This window comes from Microcebus murinus, chromosome 2 (genome assembly GCF_040939455.1).
Source record: "Microcebus murinus isolate Inina chromosome 2, M.murinus_Inina_mat1.0, whole genome shotgun sequence".
Lineage (NCBI taxonomy): Eukaryota > Metazoa > Chordata > Mammalia > Primates > Cheirogaleidae > Microcebus > Microcebus murinus.
Genome location: NC_134105.1, coordinates 9,387,194 through 9,409,013, shown reverse-complemented (window position 1 = coordinate 9,409,013; position 21,820 = coordinate 9,387,194). Strand labels below are relative to the sequence as shown.

General features: G+C 58.9%; 1 protein-coding gene across 1 annotated transcript; it reads right to left on the bottom strand.

Moving 5' to 3' along the window:
* Positions 1 to 16: 16 nt before the first annotated feature.
* EFHD2 (EF-hand domain family member D2) lies at positions 17 to 15,333 on the bottom strand. The gene is made up of 4 exons (XM_012763040.3): positions 14,926 to 15,333; positions 3,532 to 3,679; positions 2,440 to 2,574; positions 17 to 1,523 (listed from the first exon to the last, which is right to left on the bottom strand). The coding sequence occupies exons 1-4, from the start codon at positions 15,225 to 15,227 to the stop codon at positions 1,392 to 1,394; spliced, it is 717 nt and encodes a 238-aa protein (XP_012618494.1). The 5' UTR covers positions 15,228 to 15,333; the 3' UTR covers positions 17 to 1,391.
* Between the last annotated feature and the right edge of the window lie 6,487 nt (positions 15,334 to 21,820).

The window sequence follows — 21,820 nt, the reverse complement described above, 5'->3', positions numbered from 1 at the left end:
CACACACATAGGAATATAGAATTTTATCTTATTTTAGTTAAAAAAAATAATCGTACCACCGAATGAAGAAGTAGCTTTTTTTGGGTGAGAAGGAAAGAAAAGAATAAAAAGCAAAAAGCCAAAAGGAAAAGAAAACTTTATATCCATCTGTATAAACATATCTGCTAAGGCAAACGCAACCCGGGTCCGAGGCTGCGCCGGGCTCAGTCCCTCCTCGATTCTGCAGATTCTAAGGCCAAAAAAATAAAACCCCTGCAAGTCCAACAGAGCTCCACGGACTCCTGGGGCATTTTACTAAAATAAAGAGTTATTGAGTCTAGAAAGCAGTGACGCTGTTATGACACACACTGAAAGTTGCATAACTGTGGCCTCGAGGGCTGTGCACTTGTTTGGACTGGGTGACGGTCACGGCTTCACGACACGGCAACAGACACACACACGTGAGCAAGCACACGGGGCGCTGCGGCAGAACCGGGCCAGTGGCACGGGGGGCTGGGGTCTCCGGGCCACCTCGGGTGGGCATGCCAGGCAGGTCCCGTCGCTGGTGACACGGCGGTGGACGTGGCTTGGGGAAGGCAGGTGTCGAGGGCTGAGCAGGGCCCCGCCGCTGCCTGGAGCATGCAAACTCGCTCAAAGCACGTCTCGGGCACTTCCAGGACAGTCAACACGAAGCGCTGGTTTCCTTCCCGAGTCCTCCTCCCACCTACTCTCTCCAGGGCCCCCTGCGACCCTCAGGGTGTTCTGGGGCGGGGGGTGGTGCCAGGGAAGGTGTCTCTGCCACCCCCCCCAGCGTTCCTTGCCCCCACTCTCATGGCACGCCGGCAGAGGGTGGGCCCGTGAGGTAGATCAGCACAGCTGCCCGCACCTTGCCCGGCGGGGCCCCAGCGACCTGGGGTCTTCATGTCAGCATGGGGTGGTCCCTTCACCAAAACAGCCCCCCATTCTAGCGGATGGAGGAGGCAGAGGCAGGAAAAAAGGGTCCTGGGCTGGGGCCCCTGGTGTCCCGCCCCACGGGGTGGCCACGACTCTTTCCATCTCTGAGGGCCTGGTGGCAGCGCCGCCGCTGGCTGAGGGCAGGGGACCCTGGGCGCGGAGGGTGCGTGGAGGGCAGGCGGGAGCAGGCAGCGGGGCAGCTGGTGCGCAGGAGCCGCGGGGGTTGCCGGGGAGGGCCAGGCAGGGAGCCGGCGCTGGTGTCGCGGCCCAAGGACAGTGGGGGGAGCGGGGAGCAGCCCGGCCACCTCTGGGAGACCCCTCAGCTGGTCCCGCTCACAGGACGTTTAGGTTTTCAGTAGTGGTCCTGCGAGACGGGCGAGGACGCGGGCTGGGCCCCCTCCCCGCCCCGTGCGCCCGCCACCCTCCCGCGGGCCGCCGAGGCAGACGCCCACGCGCCGCTACTTGAAGGTGGACTGCAGCTCCTTGAAGGCGGCCTTCCGCTGCTTCAGCTCCTCCGCCTGCTTCTTCCTCTCCTCCTGCTCCGCCTTGATCTCCTCCTCGAAGCGGCTGGACTCGTTGATGGCCTGGACCTGCGGGGGCCAGGGGGTGGGGGTCAGGGCTGACCGGGGGCTCTGTGCTAAGGCTGCTCTCTCTGGGGTCCTCCAGGCCCGGGCTGGCCGGCCACTTCGTCCCCTCTCGGGGGCTCAGCGTCTCCGCCTAGAACCTGGCGCCCAATGCCCGGCCTCACGACTCCTCGTCTGGCGAGGAGGTGACGCACAGTCGGTGGCCCGGCAGACCGGCGTCCTGTGAGTGCGGCTCCTGCTGCCGCTGCCACGGTAGCCTGTTTCCCACCGGGGAGCCCGGCCGCATGCCCCATTCCACCGGGGAGCCCTGCCATGTCCATCAGCGCTTGGCAGGCTGGAGGGAGGCAGAAGCGGCCTCTGGAGGGAATATTCTTAGCTCAACATGGAAAGAGGGAGAAACGAGGAAAGGCGGGTGCCCGGGGCCCTGGGTAGGCAGGACCCAGGAGCCACTAGGCCATACTTGTCCCATCCACCTGAGCATGTGCTAACAGGGGAGGTGTCGTGCATGCAGGTGGCTTCTGCGCCCCCCATGCGTCCCCCAGGCTGGGGCTGGCAGGGACAGCGTCTCTAAGGGCCCCTGGGGAGCCCGTGCCGTTTCGGGGCCTGCGCTGCTCTCTCTCGGCCCTCCCTTCCTTAGGGCCAGTCCTCGGTGTGTCAAGATGTCCTGGTCCCCTCTTCAAGAGCACACACCCCTCGCCTACCCCTCGGGCAGGTGAGAAAGGGAGGGGGGCTGGGAAGGATCACAGCCTGGAACGGAGGGGACAGAGGCCACGGGTGCTGCCGGCCAAGCCCAGCCCAGCAGGTATCGACTCCCATCCAACTGCAGCCTCGGCAGGGCCAGGAAGGGCACGTGTTAACCCTCGAGCCCACCCAGGGGCCCCTGTCCTCCAGCTGGGGTCAGGGCAGCCCTCGGGCTCCTCACCTTGGCCTCGAAGAAGCTCTTGGCCCCCTTGACGCCCTCAGTGGAGACGTCGATCTCGGAGAGCCGGGCCAGCACGCAGAGCCCGCTGTCCTCCTGCAGCTCCCCGGCCGCGGCCTTGCGGAAGATCAGGAGGAACTGCAGGGCAGAGGCACGCGGGTGAGGGCGGGGTGGGGGCGGGGAGCCCAAGTCCCTGGCCACAGCCAGGCCCAGCCTCAGGCCACACCCCTGGAGAAAGGGACGGAGCCAGAGAGCTGGTCTCCCTCTCGGGGCCTCGGCTTGCCCATCTGTGGAGCGGGAGGTCGGGTGACTCAGCTCCTGCCTGCCCAGGATCCTGGGACGCGGTGGGCCTGCTCCTTCCACACCCGGCTCCCGCCACACAGCTGCAACCTACCTACCGCTTTCCCTTCTCTCCCACGGCTCCCACATCTGCTCCGAGCTCCATTTATTGAGTCCTAAACCTACTAGGACTGAGTCTGTTTTGCAGAATGAGGAAGGCTCAGAGGCAGCAGAAGACTTGCCCAAAACCTTGGAGCCAGAAAGTACCAGAAGGACTTGAACCTGTGTCCTCTGACTCCAAACTGTTACCCTGCACTGCCCACCCCCACTCCCAGCCTCTCGTCCCTCCACCGGCCCTGCCGCCTCTCTCCTTCCCTGCCCCCTTCCTACTCGCTCTCCCAGGGCCCGCTAGAGCCCGTGCTGCCGTGGGGCCTTCAGCCTCCTCTTCCTCCCCGCAGAATAGGCCTGTGCACAGCTCCTGTCAGAGTGACATCCTGAGCCTGAAGTCACCAGCACCGTGCCTGCCACCCCTCTTTCCCCAAAACACAGCACTGTGTTAGTTCCCTCTTTGGTGCCTGCCCCTCTGTGCCCCAGGACCCTTGGGGCCCTTCCGTGTGCCCCAGGACCCTTGGGGCCCTTCTGTGTGCCCCAGAGCCTACGAGGCCCTCTGCAGCCTCGCTCGGCCAGCCACCAGCCAGTCACGGCTGGCTGTTCAATGACAGTGTCATTCAATGACAAAGGGGGGCGAGTCTCTCCCTGGCCACAAGTCCTCAGGTGTAGCCCCCGATGGGGACTGGGGCTGGGGGCAGGGCTCACCTCCCGGAAGCTGAGCTTGCTGTCGAAGTCCTCGTCCACCTCCTTGATCATGTTTTTCAGGCCCAGGTGGGTCTGGGGGGCCCCGAGCTTCTCCATCATGAGCTTTAGCTCCATCAGGTCGATGAAGCCGTCCCGCCCGGCGTCATACCTGTGGGTGCAGGGAGGGAGGCCTAAGGACATCCTGGCACACCTCATCACCTGAGCGGACAGAGAGCATCTCCCAGCAGCCATGTCACCCTGTCACAGCTGGAAGGGACCTCAGCCCAGGTAGAGGTCTGATACGTGGCCCCACTCCTGCTTGGTTCCCTCTGATGATGGGGAACTCACCACGTGGCCTGGCAGCCCCCTGCGTGTTGAACAGTGGCAACTTTTGGGCAAGGCTGTGGCACAAGGATGCTGAAACCACAGCTTCCCTGTACGGCCTGTGAGGAGGACGAGCAGCGGGAAGGGACTCACAACACCATGGGGGTGTGGACCGGCTCCAGGACAGGCTGGTCCGCCAGTGTCTAAATAGGCACTTGGGGGACATCTCGGCCCCACCCGGTGGCAGAGCCTTGCGGGCAGGGGCAGGGTTTCTCAGCCTCAGACTGTTCACATTTCGGACAGGACAGTTCCTTGCTGTGTGTTGGGGGGTGGCAGGGGACTGTCAGTGCATTGTCGGATGTGTGGAGAAGCATCCCTCCTGACAGGGACAGCCAAAGACGTCTCCCAGACATGGCCAAGTGTCTCCTGGGGCAAAAGCATCCCCAGTGGCGAGGCGCGGGGACAGCGGGTGCGACGTGGACATGGGACCAGCCTCCTTCCGTGCAGATAATGCCTCTCCTCACTCGGCACCCGCCAGCCTCGGTGTCTACTTCATGTCCCCAGCTTAAGCCAGCTACTGGGGGGAGGGTAAAAAGCACATAGTAGGCACTCAAAAAATGTTCAGTGGATAAATAATGCACGAATGAACGGAGGGCCGCCTAAGACAGGGTCGCTGCCTTTGTTGAGTGCACGACCAGGAAGGAGGGAAAGCAGGGGCAGGGGGCACTCGGGGAGGCCAGGGTGCCTGCAGGGAGCAGGTGAGACCCGGCTGGGCAGGTGATAACAAGCCTCCGCCCAGCCGGCACACGGAAGTTCTTAGTTCTTTCTTCAGCCACCAATGGCCCAGCAGAGTCAGGGACAGGGTGGGGGGCAGGGTCTAAATGTCCCTCTTGACTGGCCTCCAGGCCCGTCCCCTGAGTGGGGAGCTGCCACTGGTGCCCGGAGCACACGGCTTGCTGGGCGGGTGCCGTCTGCACTGCCAGCCATCTTTATCAGCCCGTCCTGCCTGCATCCCGTCCCGGCGCAGCTGGGGCGAGTGGTCTCAGGGTTGGTAAAACGGATTTTTCTGCACCTAAAGAAGCCTTGTGCAGTCCCCAAGGCCTCAAGCTGGCTGAATGACAGTGCTGGTGACAGCAGCATGGCACAGAGGGGTTGAATTCCAGAAACCTATGTCCTGGGGATTCGAGACACTAAAAAACAAACACACATTTCACTCCTGTGCCTTCTTCCAGCGCCCTTTGCCCTCCTCTAGCTACGTGTACTTTGAACACCCAATAGCAACCGCTTACTGAAATCTGTCCTTGTGCCAGCAATTTTATTTTACTGAATCCTCATAGGAACCTCATTTCACAACGGGGGCTCAGAGAGGTTAAGCGACCTGCCCGAGGTCACACAGCCATAAGGAAGGAGCTGGGCTTCCACCTCCCAGGTCTGTTGGGCTCATAAACACACACACGTGCTCAGTGCCCAGCCTCTCCCGCCCATGTCCTGGGCTGCGGCAGAACACAGACGTCTGCCTGGAGCGCTGAGGGGAGCATTTGTGCGAGGGGTATAAATAGTTCGTGAGCAAGTGAGTCAGTGGTTGGAAGCCACGAGGCACAGGAAGGGCGGGTCTTGAACGCCCCGGAGGGAACGCAGGGTCCTGAGGGCTTCTTTGCCATCACGGGCGAGGGCTGGGCTTAGGGCAGCTGTCCCTGTGGGCAGTGGCCGCGGTGGGGGTTGGAGGGCGTGGGACTTGAGGGGCAGGCAGAGGGAAGCTCCCGTTTCCGGGGCCTATGGTGGTAGAGGGGCCGGGTGGCCGCTTAGCAAAGTGCCGGGCACACAAAGCGAGCCCCATAAATGGCAGCTGCCACCACTAAAAAGAGATTTAATTACCTTTACTAAACTCCCACTATGTGCCAGGCACTTTCTCCTTACAACCCGTGTGCTCAGCGACCCTGGCCAGTCCGGATTGCGGAAGGAGGGCTCGGACCCCAGCCCCGTGGTCCCCATGCCCTGTCCCCTCTGCCGTCCCGCCTGCCCCTCTGAACCACCGCGTTATTTGCTGCTCCAGTGGACAGGTTTCTCCCGAAGCCGGGGGCAGCTCGGTTTCAGAGGAAGTGCAGATAAAGTATCCAAACTTGGACAGAAACTTGGGCTCTGGATCCCGCCGTCCTGGCAGCTCCCCGGCCTGGCTGGGCCACAGCTCGACCGCGGTTTGAACCACTGCCTGTATCAATCAAGGCCCAATCAATTACGGTCGCTGGGCTCCATCCCTGGCAGGCTCTGGCCCCCGGGGGGCAATGCAGGGGCTGGCCACAGTGCCAACGAATGAATCACCTAAGGCAGGCGACAGAGGGCTGGGAGAGGCCAGGTGCTGGGGCAGGAGGTGGGGCTCCCAGAGGCGACCCTGCGGGGGCTGTTCTCATGAGACTCCCGGGGAGTGGACACCTGCCGTGTGCCCTGGGCTCTGACATGGTCTCAGGCAGGGGAGCAGCCAGTTTCCAGGGTTGACCTGACTGAAGATGGCCTTGAACGTCTGTGCTGGCATCAACTCCGCTGAGACTGACCTGGGTCCAAAGCCCAGCCCTGCCACCTGCTGGCTGCGTGAACCTGGGCAAGTCACCTACACTGTGAACCTCAATTTCCCCATCTCCATCGTGGAGATGGAAGAACTCATCTCAAGACTGAGGCGAGGACTAAAAGAGTTGATACAAGCAGACCCTTAGCACAGACCCTGGCCCACAGTAAGCACTTAATACACACTAACTATCATAACAATAATCAGTTGATATTATCATTAATATCTACCCTTAAGATTATTAAAGCATAAATGAGATTGTGGATATAAAATGCCTAACATATAGCAGGTGCATAAAATCTGTTAATTTCATAATAATAATAATAGCAGCTATTAAATGGAGAAGCACAGATGCTGTGCTCAGTACTTTACAGATACAATATAACATGGTGCTGATACTAGGACTAATGATCCAATAAACGCCGGCTCCAGTCCCGACAGGACAGGGCTCAGAGGAAAGGCTTGTCGTGGCCTGGCCTGGAGGCCGTGGTGGGCAAGATGACCCAGGGGTCCCTCCAGCACCCCCTCCTCTGAAGTCCCACTTCTCCTCTGCTGGGCCTGATTCAAAGCCTTCCCTCCTCTGCAGGGGGGAAGTGATAAGGGGAGGCTGTCACCGTGCCAGAAGTAGGGGACTGTCTGGCAACACAGGTGAGAAGTTCTAAGAAGGCTGGAACCAGGCATGTGCCTGGCTGGGGAGGCCCTCCCACCACCAGCCCTCTCCCTGAGCTGGAACTGAGGTTGCGGGAGGCTCAGAGGATTGAGGACAGACAGCTCAGCCCACAAGACCCAGCCAGATAGCCTGGTCTACCTGCTCCATAGTGTATAGGGAAATGGGGGCCCAGAGTGGGCAGTGACCAGCCCAGGGTCACACAGCCGGTGGACTGCAGGATCCCAATGTTACTCCCGCTTCTTCCTGGTCCCAAGGAGGGGCCCACATCCTCAAGCTTGCAGGAACAGGGGAGGCTGGGCTGGGAGACCCGCTTGGGGCCTCCCTGGCAAGGCCAATTTGGCAGGACCAGCAGCAAAGCGCATGGGCTGGGAGCTCAGCACTTTTCTCCAGCACCGGAGGGAGGTTGCGGGGCCTGGCGCCGTGCCCACATTCCTACCCGCCTCCCCCTGAATAGTTCTCTCACCAGGGAGGGCCCAGCAGCTGCCGCCCTGGATGCTGGTGACAAACTCCCCTTCCGTTCCCCCCTTGAAAGTGGAGCGGCCGGCTGCCACCCAGCGCTGGGCACAGTCCCACCCAGCTGGCTGCTCCCCCACCCCCAGCTCTGAGAACCAGGACCGTGGGGGCGGGCAGGCAGGGGCTGGCTCCAACAGCGTGTGGTGTCCGTGGCCGGGCCTTGCACCCAGGGCCTGTCCCCGATTCCTAACAATACCGCCGTTACTGACTACTCCTTGCTGAGCGTCTACCACGTGCCAGGCACTACGCCAAGCGTTTTGCATCGGATCCTCACGAGAAACCCGCGAAGCAGGCGCAAACGTCCCTGTGGGACAGACGGGGAGAATGAGGCTCAGAGAGGCCATGACTCGGCCCAGGTCATAGGTGACAAGGGTGTCACTGGGATCTGAACCAGGCCTGATCGGAAACATGTGCTCTTGATGACTGTGCTGCGTCCCGATGCCCGTCCGGACGTATCGGAGAACTGCAGGGTTGAGAGGCACATTGGAGGTCATCTCATTTAGCCCTTTGTGAGGGTCCAATTCTGATGCAATTCTGTTTGGTGTCTTGAACACCTCTGAGGACAGGAAGCTCATTGCTCCCCCAAGGCAGCCCATCTTGGCTGTGGAACTATTAGGAAGTTGCTCCGTGCATGTCCCCACCCCTACCCGAAGCTGTGCTGTGCAGTCTGGTGGCAGAAGGAAGCAGAGCCACTACAGCCACCGCCCAGGGGACTCCAGTTCTGTCTGACTCCCACCCCAGGCCTTTGCTGACGGCGCCTCTGGGCATGTGGGGCCCAGGAGGACAGACAGCTGGACAGGGCGGTGTTGACGGGCTCCCAAGCCCCCCCGGGCCCACCTGGCTTTGGACTCAGCCGTGCCAGCTCGTGCACGCCCCCGCCCAGATGCCTGCATCACGAGGGAAAGGCCTGTCTCGCCACTTCCTCCGGTTCTGTCTGTGGGATCTCACACTTGATCTGGGCCCTGTGTCGGCCAAGTGTGTGTGGGGGGAGGGCAGAGAACACAAGTGTGACTAGCGTGTGGTGCTCGGGGCTCCCCATGGCTCTGCAGTGAGTTGGGGCTCACGGGGTGCTGGGGGCTGTCACGGCTCGGGGACAATCCTGACCTCAAGTTCAACACCTGGCGCTTAGCCCCGGCTGCGGGGGCATCTCGCTGCACCTGTGGTGTCTCCCGAGGGCCCCCTGCGCTGCCTCCTTCCCTTCCTGCCCTTAGCAGTCATTATTGCTAGGAAGTGATTATACAGAACACTTACCGAATGCCTAACATAACCCGGTGTTTGGAATTTAACTTCATCTTTACTCTGTTCATCTTAGCCCCTTACTGCTCAGACCAAGTAACCTGCCTGTGGTCAACCTGGGTGAGTGGCGGGGAGACGGCTGTGGGGTGGCCTAGTGCGTCTATAATGTCACCGTCTGGGGTGGGGCCTGGGCATCTGCATTTCTCGCACCTTCCGCTGATGCACGGGCCACTGTAAAGGCACAGGGGACTCGGAGCCAGACAGACCCGGGTCCAAATCCTGCCTCTGTCCCCTCTAGCTGTGTGACTTCGGACAAGTCGCGTAAACCTTCCGAGACCCAGTCTCCTTATCTGTAAAACAGGTGCTGATAATCTCGCAGGACGTTAAGAAAGGACTGAACAGGAGGCCACGTGCCTGGGATGGGGCAGCCACACGGGTCCTCTCCATCAGACGAGTGGCCAAGGGCTAGGGAGGCCCCTCAGAGTTTGGGAATCCCGGGGCCCTGACTGCCATCTAGACGCACCTGTCCAGCACCGAACCTGCTTCTCTGCTGTCCTTGAAAAGCGGAAGTTAGCCAAGGAGAAGGCTGCTCGCCAGTCAGAGGGAACTCAGCGGCCAGAGAATGTGGGGACTGTCCCTGCTGAGGTTGCAAAGTGCCTCCGGCTCTGCTGGCTGGGCTGGCCTTGCAGAAAGAGCCTCTGACCTCCCCCGAGGCAGCAGGGCCCTGTGACCCTGAGCCTGGACTCTTAGGAAGCCGAGGGCCAAAGAGGAACCAAAAGTCCGCGTGGGGCGAGGGGAGGGGACTCAGACACCACTGCAGAGGCGAGGCGGGAGGAACAGAGAGTGGGGACTGAGGCCGGGAAATGCCCTCCCCGGGGCTGCTGGGTATCCGCTCCCCCTTCCCCCCCAAAGTCAGGCTCTCGGCTGCTGCAGGCGAAGGACCCAACCTCCCCACATCTCATGGGGGGTTTCCTCCTAAGGCTCTGGGAGGCCCCCATCCCCCAACCAAAAACACAGTCTTCACTTGGCCTCTAGGGACTCCCTGCAGGAAGACTCGGTTCTAATCCCGCCACTGCCACTTATTGTAACCTCCTTGAGCCTCAGTTTCCTCATCTGTCCAATGGGGATAATGACGGCAACCACCTCATGGTGCTGATGTGAGGATTACATTCAATTCCCTAATAACACACGTAGGCCCCCTCAGGAAGAGCTGGAACTGGTGGCTCCATTTCACAAGGAGGGGGCCGAGCGCTTTCAGTCTCATGGCGGAAAGAAAGGAACCTTCCGTTGCTAGGCCTGGGCCCACCCTCTGCACCCAACCCTCTCCACCCAACCCTGTACATATCACTGCTCTACATGAGACTTTAAGCCTCCTAAGGGCAGGAACCTGACTCTTCCTTTGGTTCTCTGGAACTTGCACGTAGCAGAAACTTAGAACATCTGTTGGAGGAATGATCATGAGTGGATCTGAATGTTTTTCAAAAACATCATCCGTCATGTGAGCCGCCCACAGAACAGACACTGGGACGGCTGTTTACAAAGGCTCAGGGCTTTTTGCCCCGAATCCTCAGACCTTCACCCCAGGTAGTTTCTTTAGCCTCAGGGGAATCTGGGGCTCAGAGAAGCCGAGTACCCTGCCTAGAGTCACCCGGCTGGGCAGTGGCATTCTGGCGTCCCAGCCTTGCCACCCTCCAGAGTGGCTGTTTGCTCTTCCCTTTCTTCTGCCACCTGCCTTCTGCATCACTGGGGATAATGAATTCGTGTCTCCCTTCCCGTCACTGGCAAAGCCGCATGCAGCTGTCAGTCACAGCGGCTGTTCAGCAGGACAGGGGGGTCCTCACACCCGGTCCCGTCACTCTGGCCCAAAGCAGAGAGTTGGTGGCAGCCTGGCAGGCCCAGAGACTCCACTGGGGGTACGTGGAGGCAGCCAGTGGCTGCTGTGGGCCCACCTCCATGCGGCCCGACCACCACTGCCAGGGCCCTGCTAGGGGCCGGGAGAGGGTGTATATTGAGCGGGGGATGATGGTGGCGCCAGTAACTTAGGAACCACTCTGTGCCAAGCACCGGGCCAAGCCCTTCTCAACAACCCTGAGGGGTGGGTCCTGCCAGCATCCCCACTCCAGGGTGAGGAACAGAGGCCCAGAGGGCTCCCGTGACTTGCTCCAGGGCCCGCAGCTGGGATTCAAACCCGGGCTGCAGACTCCCCAGGCCCTGCCAGACCACTTCTGGGAAGGACTCTTGAGAGAGGTGCCCAGAGTGACATAGGTCTGAAGACACACCCTGGGGGCAGAGCAGGTGGAAAGGAAGGGAGGGGAGGGTGGGCGGCCTCAGGAGCTTGTGAAGGCAGGAGCCGGCCAGCAGGAAAGGGAAGCTGCCTCCCAGACTCGAAGGTCACAAGACAATGCTGCTGGGGACAAGGGTGGGGACGGCCAGCAAGGCAGGGCAAGACGGGAACTAGGGCATCTTCCTCCGATTCCAGGCTGCCTACCTGTTCGGCAGGTCTCGGCTTACAAAACCCTCCAGAGCCCCAGCTAGGCTGCGGTCAGCCCCGGGGGCGGGGGTGCACCCTTGAGACCCTCTGGGGCCATCCCACGGCCCGACCACGGGAGGGCTACAGAGACAGCCCCGCACGACGGGCAGAGAGGGTGGGAGCAGGAGCTCAGAGGTGACGGATGCAGCCTGAGGTGGCGTGGGGACGGCGCACCGAGTCTGGGCTCCATGACACGGTGCCTCCTGTGCCCGGCACTGGGCCACATCACCATGCATGTCACCGCCCTGAGCCCCAGCCTGAGAAGCGGCGCCACTGTCCCCGCTGCACAAGGTTGGGCTACTGAGAAACTCCTTGTGACCCTGAGCAAGTCACTACCTCTTTCTGGGTCCTGGTTTCCTCTTCTGTAAAATGGGGACAGGGGTTGGAGTCAACCCGCAAGGTCTCTCCCAGGAGGAACTGTGTGGCTGTAAGCATGACATCGGTGATGGCAGAGAGCTGGTCTACCTTCCCTCCATCCTGGTGCTGAATCGACACTGAATGGATGCACTGGAAGCCCCTGGAAGGCAGTTCTGACACCCAGAAGGGCTCAGGACCACTCAGACATAAGAAGATCAGAGCCGAAAGACCTCTGGGAACCTTCTGATACAGCCTGCCCCTTTTACAGAAGGGCAGACTGAGTCCCAGGGAGGGCCAGCAGGCTAGGATGGACGCCCAGCTTCCTAGCCGCCAAGGAGAGGCCAGCTCCCGGTCTGTCTTCCCAGTGCCCCGCACTCTGCTCCGGTGAGCGCCTTCCCAGGGGGGCAGCCTCCCTCCTCCTGCCCTCCACTCTCGGCAGAGCCCTGGCTCGGATGCCCTGGCTGCGATCCCCGGGCCCTGCTTGGACCCAGGAGGCTACAGCCCCACTGGGGCAGCAGAAGCAGAACGGGGGTTTTGTCCTCCACGAGAGCCCGTCTGCTGGCCGGGACTGGTGGGCCGGGCCGCTGGCACAGTAAGGCCTTGTTTCCTTGAATACAAAATCTGCAGCTTTTCACCCTCACCCGGCCCCCGGCGGGCAGCACTTCCTTCCCTAGAGGTCCAGCTTCCTGGCCGGCTGTGCCCCACCCCCCAACACCCCAGCAAGCAGTCCTGGCGCCAAGAGGTGGCTGGAGGGTTCAGCTCCCCCATTCTCCAACCAAGTACCCCTCATCAAACTGGCACCAAAACCAGCCTGTGTAAAGCGAGCCTGCCTTGCCCAGCCGTGCCCCTTCCAACCAAACTCAGCCTCCCAGCTCCTGCTCTGGGGTGTCCGGCTCTCCTAGAACAGCTCCACCCTTCTTGGGAGGTGTGGGGGGGGCAGGGGGGGTGGAAGCCTACGAGAAGGAGGGCTCTGGGGCAAAGAAGAAGGTGGGGCTGGTGGTGGGTACTCGAGGGGGAAAATCCGCCCTGAACACGGAAGGGGGTGTTGGAGTGTGTTTTCTGACGGGAAGTCTAGAAGGCAAGAACATGGGTTTTGGAATCACAGACCTGGGTTCGAATCCTGACTCTATCATTTTCTAGCTGTGTGGTTTTGGCAAGTTACTTAACTTTTCTGTGCCCGGATTCCGATCTGCACGACAGTGAGGAAGATGCTACGTCATGGGCTGCGGGAGGGTGTGACAAGCCCCTCAGTGCCTCAGCACCGTCAACACAGGGACCTCTGTCCTGCCAGAGTCACCTGTGCACTCGCCCGAAGGACAGACTCCACAAGGAAGTTCTGGACAGTGACGCACACCTGTCCCTGTGCCCAAGGGACTTTCCAGCTACTTTTCCCGGAATCTTGGGAATCCTGCTCTGCCAACCTGGTCAGTCTTTGGCTGGGAGGAAAGTATGGAAGAACTTTGACCAAGACCCTGCAGTCGAAGAGGTGGGCTCCTCGGGGCCCTGGGGCTTCTGTGCAGAGGTCCCGAGGCAGGTTAGGGCAGGGACAGACCCCTGGGAAAGCGTGGGGCGCCCCAGCCACCCAGGCTGGGAACTAACAACCTCTTCCCCTGCATCGGGGCCAAATGCAGAAGCTGTAGCAAGTGGTGAGAAGTGGGAAGAGGCTTTCTCAAGCTGCGGGCTTGCAAAACGCCCCTTCCTGGGCTTCCTGCTTGAGGCCTGGTCACTGACAGCTGTGTGTGGCTAAGGCTGACACTCTCGGCATGCCCCCAGACTTCCTGTCCAGCCAAGGTGACGCCGGCCTTGTCGCAACCCTCTTTCAGCCTTGGGCTGCCTGTGCCCAGCGGGCTGGACCTCCCGACTCCCCCACCCAAGAGTCAGCCTCAGAATGGTTCTGTCCCCTTCCAATCCACCCCAGACCAGCACCTCTGGGCTGCTCCCTCTCCAGGAGCCAGGGGCAGGCAGGGCGATGGGACACAGGAGGTGGGGAAGGGTACCAAAGGGAGGCAACTGGGTACCTTCACCACCCCCTGGCACAAGCATGGCTGGGAGAGTGAGGCCAACCACCTCGGTGCCAACGGGGTGGGACCCGGGGTGGACCAGAAGGAGAGCTGTAGCCCTCTCTCCCTAGTGGCTCCTCCGAGATGGTCAGTTTGTTTCTTTTTGGAGGGGAGGGCTGGCCCAAAGGCCTAGGGGTGCCTGTCTGACCCGGTGAGGGCACAGTGTGTGGAGTCATACAGAACAGAGGGTAGGCTGGGAGTAACTGGGCAAGTCAGAGGGAGGGCCCCTTCTGGCTACAGTGGGTGTGGGGCATGGGGGGGGAGGGGGCAGGGGGGGGATGGGCCTCTGACAGAATGCAGGGAGCAGTGGCTGCAAAGCTGCTGGGTGCAGGGGAGGCCTGGGCAAGAGGAGGAGGTTGCACTTCTAAGGCCAGAAGGGACTCAGCACCCAGGGATGACAGGGTGGGTGGGGAGGGGTTTACATGCCTGCAGAGTGGGGGACAGGGACCGAGGGGTCCCTCCCTAGGGAGACTGCTGTGGGTCAAGGCTTTGGGCCCTGGGGGAGAGTAAGGGTGGAAGGGCCAGTATTCGCCCCCAGTTTGCTATTCAGATGCTGAGTAACTAGAGGGAGGGGGGTCCCTGCCCAGGACCCACCTTAAGGGGAACTGAGACAAGTAGAGAAAACAAAAAGACCCCACCGAAAGGAATGTGGTTGGCGTGGGGCGCAGGGAGCGGTCACCCTGGAGAGGCACCAGGGGTGGGTGCCTTTGACCACAGTGTGCTGGGGTGGGGGTGGGGAGCCCAGTAACTGGGCTGGGGAAAGGGAGGCCGCGCGGGGTCCTCAGTCTCAGTGTGCGGGCTGTGGGGCGGTGGGGAAGGGTCACCAACAGGACGCAGGTCCCGCGCCCTATTTGTGTGGTGGTGGGGGGCCTCGCGGGGGCTGGCGGTTATCTGAAGGAGCCTCGGGTCCCCCTTCCACGTGCGCGCCCGTGGTGTGCTGGGGGCCCCACCGCCGTGAGAAGGAGTCGCGTGCCAGGGGCCGGGCACCCGAGACCCTCACGTGTGGTGGGGTGGCGGGTCTCGACCTGGAAGGGGCCGCGGGGCCCCAACCCTGCTGTGTCGGGGTTCGGGGGCGCTGGGCTGGCGGCGGGGGTCCCGGGGCGGCGCGGGATCGGGGGTGGGGGTTCGGGGCCCGAGGCCGGGTCGCGGGCGGGCGGGCACTCACTGCTTGAACATCTTCTCCATGTCCTTGATCTGCTTCCTGGAGAACTCCTTGAACTCGGTGTAGGGGTTGAAGACGCGGCGGCTGGGCGACTGGGGCTCGCCGATGCCCTGGTTGAGGTCTGCGCGCCGCAGCAGCTTGGCGCTCAGCTCGCCGTCCGCGCTGCCCAGCGCCTCGGCCGCCTCGTCGGGCGCCCCGGCCGCCGCCGCGCCGTTCAGCCCGGGCTGCTCCGCGGCCGCGCCGCCGCCCTCGCCCTCCATCTGCAGCCGCCGGCTCAGCTTGCTGGCCAGCTCGTCCGTGGCCATGGTGGCCCCGCGGCGCTCGCCTGGCCCGGCCCCTGCTCCAGCGCCGCGCTCCGCCGCCGGCCGCGCTCTTCCTCTTCCTGACACTCCCCGGCGCCCGGCGCCGCCCCCGAGGGCGGGACTAGTGTCCCCGGCGGGGCCCGCCCGCCCGCGCCCCGCCCCGCCCCCCGGCCCGCGCGTGACGCCCTCCGCAGCCGGGCGCGGGCGGGCCGGGCGCCGCGAGCCCGCATGGTCTCCCCGCGGAAGGCTGGGGCCCGTCAGGAGCCCCCCACCTCCGTCCCTGCGCGGCGGCGGAGCGGGAGAGGCCGCGCTGGCGCCGGGCAGGACCCACGGGGGGCTCCCCCTCCGCCGTTCGCGTTCGGGTCGGGAGCTGGGGGGCGCGCCCCCTCCAAGCCCCTCTCTGGAATCCCCACGCCGCGAAGTCGTAGCCCTGTGGCCGTGACACCCAGTGGGTTGCCATGGAGACGATTCGATGTTAAGGGCTGGCATTCTCAGTGAGGGTTGCCAGGGGTATGAGGAAGGCGGACCTGGGGAGCGGGGACCCCGGCTTGGATGGAGCCGTGGCTGCGGCTGCTGGCGTCTTTTGGAGAGGGCTAGACCAGGAGCTGCGAGGGAGATGGGGCTCCGGCCCGAGATGGCCCCGGCACCCAGACGGGGCGAGGGGCAGGGAAGGGGGAGGCGGGTCCTCTCCCCCGGCCCGCGCCACCGCGCCACCGCGCCACCGCAGAGATGACTCGGCGGATCCGCGCCGGGGCCGGGCTGTCGCCTGTGACTCTGCTTTAGGGGAGCTGACAGGGAGATCGCGATGCTGCCGCTTTGCTGGGGGCCCCAGAGGAGGGATGCCCTCCCCAAAGGCTTGCAGGACGTGACTGGGGGCAGGTAGAGTTCAGAGGAAATGCATCTCTGTGGTCTGGTCTGTCGCCTTACAACTGCAAAGCCGCGGACCTCCAGCCGCAGAGCCCCCCCCCTTACCCCAGGGAGCTGGTTAATAATACAGATTCCCAGGCCCCGGTCCTGGCAGACAGAACTGATCTCTGGGGTGGGACCCAGGAATCGGCGTTTTAACAAGCACCCAGGGTTGTTCTGCACACTGAAATTTGAGAATCCCTGATCTAGAAAATTGAGAACACACTACGCGTGTGTTCTCTAAAATGTTAGGAGAATGTTGAGGAACCCCGTGCAGAAACGGCTCCCACCGGCCAAGGCGCCAAGAAAAGGTGGGTGGGTGGGGGCGGGGCTTAAAAACCAACGCTGGAGACAGAGACCGCCTGGAAAAGTGCAGCCCCAGAGCTGCTCGGAGTGATTTGCACAGAACGGACACTTAACTGACATTTGTCAATTTGCTGTGTTTAAGAACATTGCTGAACCAACTTAAAAGGCATTTAAAAAAAGAAATTGAGGAAGAAAACCTTTCAGGATTCAGAAACTATGAAATTTTCAGTTACTTGTCTGTGAGATTGTTTCTGAGTCCAATAAAGATGCTCAGCTTCGATGATTTTGTGTTTTTGAAGCTCAGAATTAAGTTCCCGTTAGTCTTGGGCAGTTCGGTGCAGCGACTTGCCGAAGGCAGGTTTCTGTGTCTCCCATACGTGGCTCTGAAGGACCCAACAAAAGTAAAATAGCTTGTTATTTAATGAATGTAAAGGACTAGGGTGTAGGTTGAAATGTTTGAAACGATCTCTGTAGATGCTTGGGTTTGCCAAATTCTTAGTCTTTCGCCCAAAGCAGCTAATTACTTTCAAAACTCTGGTAAGCCTCAATTTACCCAAATTTATGATTTCTGGTGGTTTGGCATGAAACAGGGCTGCCTTTATTACGAAATGTTTTGCATCTGCTTGACATGGAAGTAAACTTAACAGTGAGGAGATTATGTGAGGGCTTTGCCTTCTTGACAAAACAACTGACATATATGTGAAAAACCTAGGCTTTGGGGTTGAATTATTTGGACCAGCAGTATGTATTAAACTCCCTGGTCAATACCTACTTGGCTGTGTGGCCACGACCCTTGGGAGGGAGGGTGGGCTCCACGCCACCCAGGTGGGGGGATTCCTGTTCATGACCTATTATATCTTGTAAAAGGGCCACCAGATGCCAGAGCCTTGCAGCTACTAAACCCAGGCAGGGCTCAGGAAATGCTGCCCGGATGGGTGAGCCCTTTTCACACCTCTCGGGGTGGTTTTTCACGAGGTGTTCAGGGTTTGCAGAGCTCTGAGGCTCTGTCACTGCGGGGTGACACCCCAAACTGCCCAGTGCCCTGCCCTGTTTCATAGGCCACGGACCCAGGCCCTGCCTGTAGGGTGACTACTGATCTGTTCCAAAGCCAGACATGCATGCCGGGGCTACATTTTATTTGAACTTTTTTTTTTTTTTTTCTTTTGAGGCCACTGGACTTCAGGAAAAGCACTTTTCAGGGAATCAAAGAAGTAGTGAATGAAGGAAAAGCAGAGAAAACTGGTGAGGCTTGATTGGAGGTGAAACTTCCAGGAAATATCATTTGCCTTTTAATTAGAGGAAATCATTTTGAACGACCCTGAGTCATGTGCCCCAAAGCACAGATTCTGGCGTAAAGAAACGATCTGGACTGGTGACACATGACAGCATTTGGTCACGAGGAAAGAATGATCTTCAGGAAAAATCACACCCTCAGCGAGGGATTTTTACAGAGGCAGTGGTGAGCCGGAGCCAGTTCTGACGGTATTCCAGCGGCAAGGGAGCGAGGGAGACTTAGTCATCATTTCTTATGTTTCTTCTCTCCCTCCCACATCTCCTTGTATAACTGTCTTTCGGGGAGGGGCGAAGGGATATTAAGAAAAACAACAGCACTTTAAAAAGGAGGGGGGAGAAACGAGGAGGGGAGAGAGCATTGGAAGAGCTCTTGGCTAATGGGGAGATGGCCTGAACGTTGGGGACCCTCCAGGGCTGGACAGCACTGGGTGGTCCGTCCCGCCTGAGATGCTGGGAAAACAAGAACGGATCGGGGAGGCCGGCAGAGATAAAGTTGGCTCATAAAGTGCAGCGTTCGCTTAGCACTTTACAAATACCAGCTTACTAATTAATCATTACAAACGTTCCTTCCTCACCAGGAAACCCTTGATGAATGGAGAAAGGTGCACAGAGGCCAAGGATCAGGGGCAGCACAAATGCTCAATCGGAGCAATCGGAGTGAGCGCAGGACGGGGTCACAGCCTGGTTGGCCTCAGAGGTGCCCTCTTTTCTTGCAAGATCTGGAAGCCCTGCAAGAGGTGTGGGGGGAGGAGCTGATGTTGGGCAGGCATTTATGGCCTGCCAAGCAGGGAGGGGGGGGCAGGAGGAAAGGGGTTCACGAAGGGGCAGCAGCTGCAGGTAGACCCATTTGCAGGTCATTAGAAACCAACTTATCTGTGGAGCTCTCCATGTGTGGTTATCTTGGATGCTATGAATCTACTTGAAAACCAAGAAGTCTTTCAAATTAGTTGCAGATGCCCAGCTGGGCATGCTTTCTGCTTCTCAGTCACAGGCAGTTCCGTGTCCAAGTTTAACACCCTGAGAAGCCGGAGGCTGAGCCCTGTTTTAAACTCCCAAAGAAAGTGTGTGTTTGGGACAGGGGGAGGTATCTTAAAGTCCAGCCTCCTGGGCCCCTTCCAAAGACAGTAATAATACAGGCAGCTAATTTTGATTTTTATACTTGCAACAGCTACTCTGTGAAAGCAGTGTGCTGCCATGGCCAGCAATCAGGGCATATTTATTAAGTGTGTTGGGCACGGGTCCTGGAATTCTCCCGGTTGTGGGCAAGCAGGGGACGGGGTGGTGGAGGACTGGAATAGCCATTTTCGAAGTGTGAGGTTTATTGGTCTCCACACTGGGCTACACTCTTCCAGCTAAATCCCCCTCGGGTTGGGACCCAGCGCTTATCATCATCCATAATGAAGTGTTAATAAAACGTCTGTCCTCCCCAACACAACTTCCTGGGGGAGGGGCCTGTCTGTCTGGTTCAATTTCGGATCCTCAATGCCTAGCGGGGTGCCTGGCCTGCGTGCTGGAAAAATATCTGGTGAATGAAGGCATGATTCATTCATGCTCTGCCTAGGGGCTGGGATGGATTGGGTGTTTTCTCAGTGACTCTTCCAGAGCATCCGGTGGCCCATTTTTAGGTCTCAAGGTCACTGCCAAGAAAGAGAAGCTGCTAAAGTGACACCTCTGTGTACTCACATGACTCACCACAAAGTTAACAGGAGCTCTTAATAAACAAGCCTCTCAAGTGTCCGTCCCCTGTCTTCTCTGAGGACAGCGTCAGCGGCATCAGATAGGGGTTGGGGCCCGGTGACCTGCTGGTCCTTGGGCATCACTGTGGCCCAGAGGTCATTTAAGCAGCTCTCTGCTCGGCAGACAAGGCGGAAGGAGTAGATGGAAGGTCCAGATAAACACTGCATTGTGGCCTGGGCAGGGGCACCTGAGAACTTGGGAAACTGAAAGGGACATTATGAAATTAACACATAATGAATGAGTGCAGAGAAGGGCAAAAGTAGTCGAAAGAAAGCATGTGCCTAGGCCAGGGACACCTGACTAAAGAAAGCAGGTGACTCTCGGAAGGGAGTTGGTAAACCAGGATGCCCAGAGGAAGGGAATGTGCTGAGAAGGCTGCCGTCCTCTCAGGCTCGGTCCCGGGGAGGCAGGTCTCTCAGGCCCACTGGCAAAGCCCTTTGGTGTACAACGCAGCTCTCTGATGGCAAAAGGCAGTGTGGTGTGATGGTTAGGGCCTGGGTTTGGAAATCCCAGGGGGGTGACTTTGGGCAGGTTACTTTACCTTTCTGGCCTCAGTTGCATTGTCTGTGAAATGGGAAACCACTCTTTTCTTCCCCTGGAGTACCTGAGAGGATTAACTGAGAACATTTATGTAAAGTGTTTAATGCAGCATGTGGCACATTATAAAAGCTCAAAATGCTCTCGGTGATGAAGATGACAATAATTGGACTTCCTGGTAGCCATATGGCAGGCAATAGATGTGCAGACATGAATAATCTAGTCTGGGTGACAGTTTAACATAGGGGTCAGTAAATCTGGCCCACCGCCTATTTTTATAAATAAAGTTTTATTGGAACACAGCCATGCTCATGCAGAGTTGAGACTTGGGGTTGATAAAGCATAATGGTCCTTTACAGGAAGAGGGGTTTTACTATCTTGCCCTTTACAGAGCAAGTTTGCGAACCCTAACCTCATCTATCCTGTAGACAACCAGTCCAGCTGGTTCCTGGACTTGACTGAGGAAAGTGATATATTAAGCTGTTAAAGTTATGAAGTCTGGGCTCCTACACGTGTTCTGTGATCTTGCGCAAGTTACTCTTGGTTTTCACGGGTGAAACAGGAGTGATGACAGTGAGGATTAAGGGGGATGATGTCTGGCCTGGGCTTCCCCTCAGTGTCTGATGGCCAGTAAGGACACTCCACAAAGCAGCTACTATTATTAGCTATTAAGCTTCAACTGTTGAAAGGCACCAAGGAACTCCCAGAAGAGGGTCACTGCTGCATGCAGCTCTCTTTGAAGAATGTCCAGCAGTAATCCCGTACAAAGCCAAAAATGATGCATGAATGGCAAAGGTGAGGGTGCTCATGCAACGTACCGGTGAATTAACGATTCCACTCCCTTGGCAGTGAAAACAGCAGATCAGAATGTGCAAAGGGGAGCAAGGTCAAGGCCATAGGGTAGAGCCCAGCAGCATCAGTACCTGGCACATAGTAGGCCTCCAGTACTTGTTGCCTGAATGAATGTTTAATTATAAAAATGATTTAGTCAAAGGGCATCTCTGATTTCTCCGACGATAAGACCACAGTTATCCAGAAGATGTAATTTCTGCCTCCAATATTTTAGGGTCTTAGGACGGAAACTAGTGTGCTAAAGAGAGGAAACTCAAAACAAGGACCTGCTAATGCTTCTCTCCTTGGGATGGAGGGAGTGCAATGGAGTCCTGGGGAACAAAAACAAAAGCAGGCACATAAGGTCATGGATTGGCCCAAAATAACTTGGGACACTGGAGCAGAGAGATGCAGGCAGCACATCTTGATGGAAACGAGGCCAAGTTGATAAGCCGAAATAGTCTGCGCTCACTGGGTGCCCTAACTCCTGCTCCAGGAGGCCTCGGCACGGAAAACAGGGACGCATTAGCATTAGCAGGTTTGGGTTTCCTCTTGTTAGTATATTGCTTTCTTTCCTAAGTCCCTAAAAAATTGGAAACCACTCCACTTACCAGGAGCACACTTTGGAATGCAGATCCAGAAGCTATTTTTTTCTCCCTAGACATTTCATGACTCTGGTTTCTACAACAGCAGGCACTGGTGACGCTGCCAAGTTTCTGGAGAAGGGCATCTTATCTGCAAAGTCACGAATCCAGGAATCCAAATGGGCTGCCATTGGCAAGGCGGAAGGAAGTTGTTTGTCTTAGCTTCTTGGAGGATCAGAAGAAGACTGGAGGTTTTGGGGGCCTGCACGGGAAAGGTTGCCGGTAGCTACTCAGAACCACAGTGGGGGCTGTGTAGCACAGTGTCTTAGTAAATGCCAGTTTGGTCGCACATAATAGAAACTCAAACCAGCTGCAGCAGAAAGGGGGCAGCTATGGGGAAGA

What these genes read in the sequence shown, in the direction of transcription:
- EFHD2 (XM_012763040.3), bottom strand. Translation starts at nt 15,227, where the DNA reads ATGGCCACGGACGAGCTGGCCAGCAAGCTGAGCCGGCGGCTGCAGATG. An exon ending in GCAAGCTCAGCTTCCGGGAG is followed by an intron (nt 2,575 to 3,531) that starts GTGAGCCCTGCC and finishes TCTGCCCTGCAG; the next exon opens with TTCCTCCTGATCTTCCGCAA. An exon ending in AGAGCTTCTTCGAGGCCAAG is followed by an intron (nt 1,524 to 2,439) that starts GTGAGGAGCCCG and finishes TGGCCCCCGCAG; the next exon opens with GTCCAGGCCATCAACGAGTC.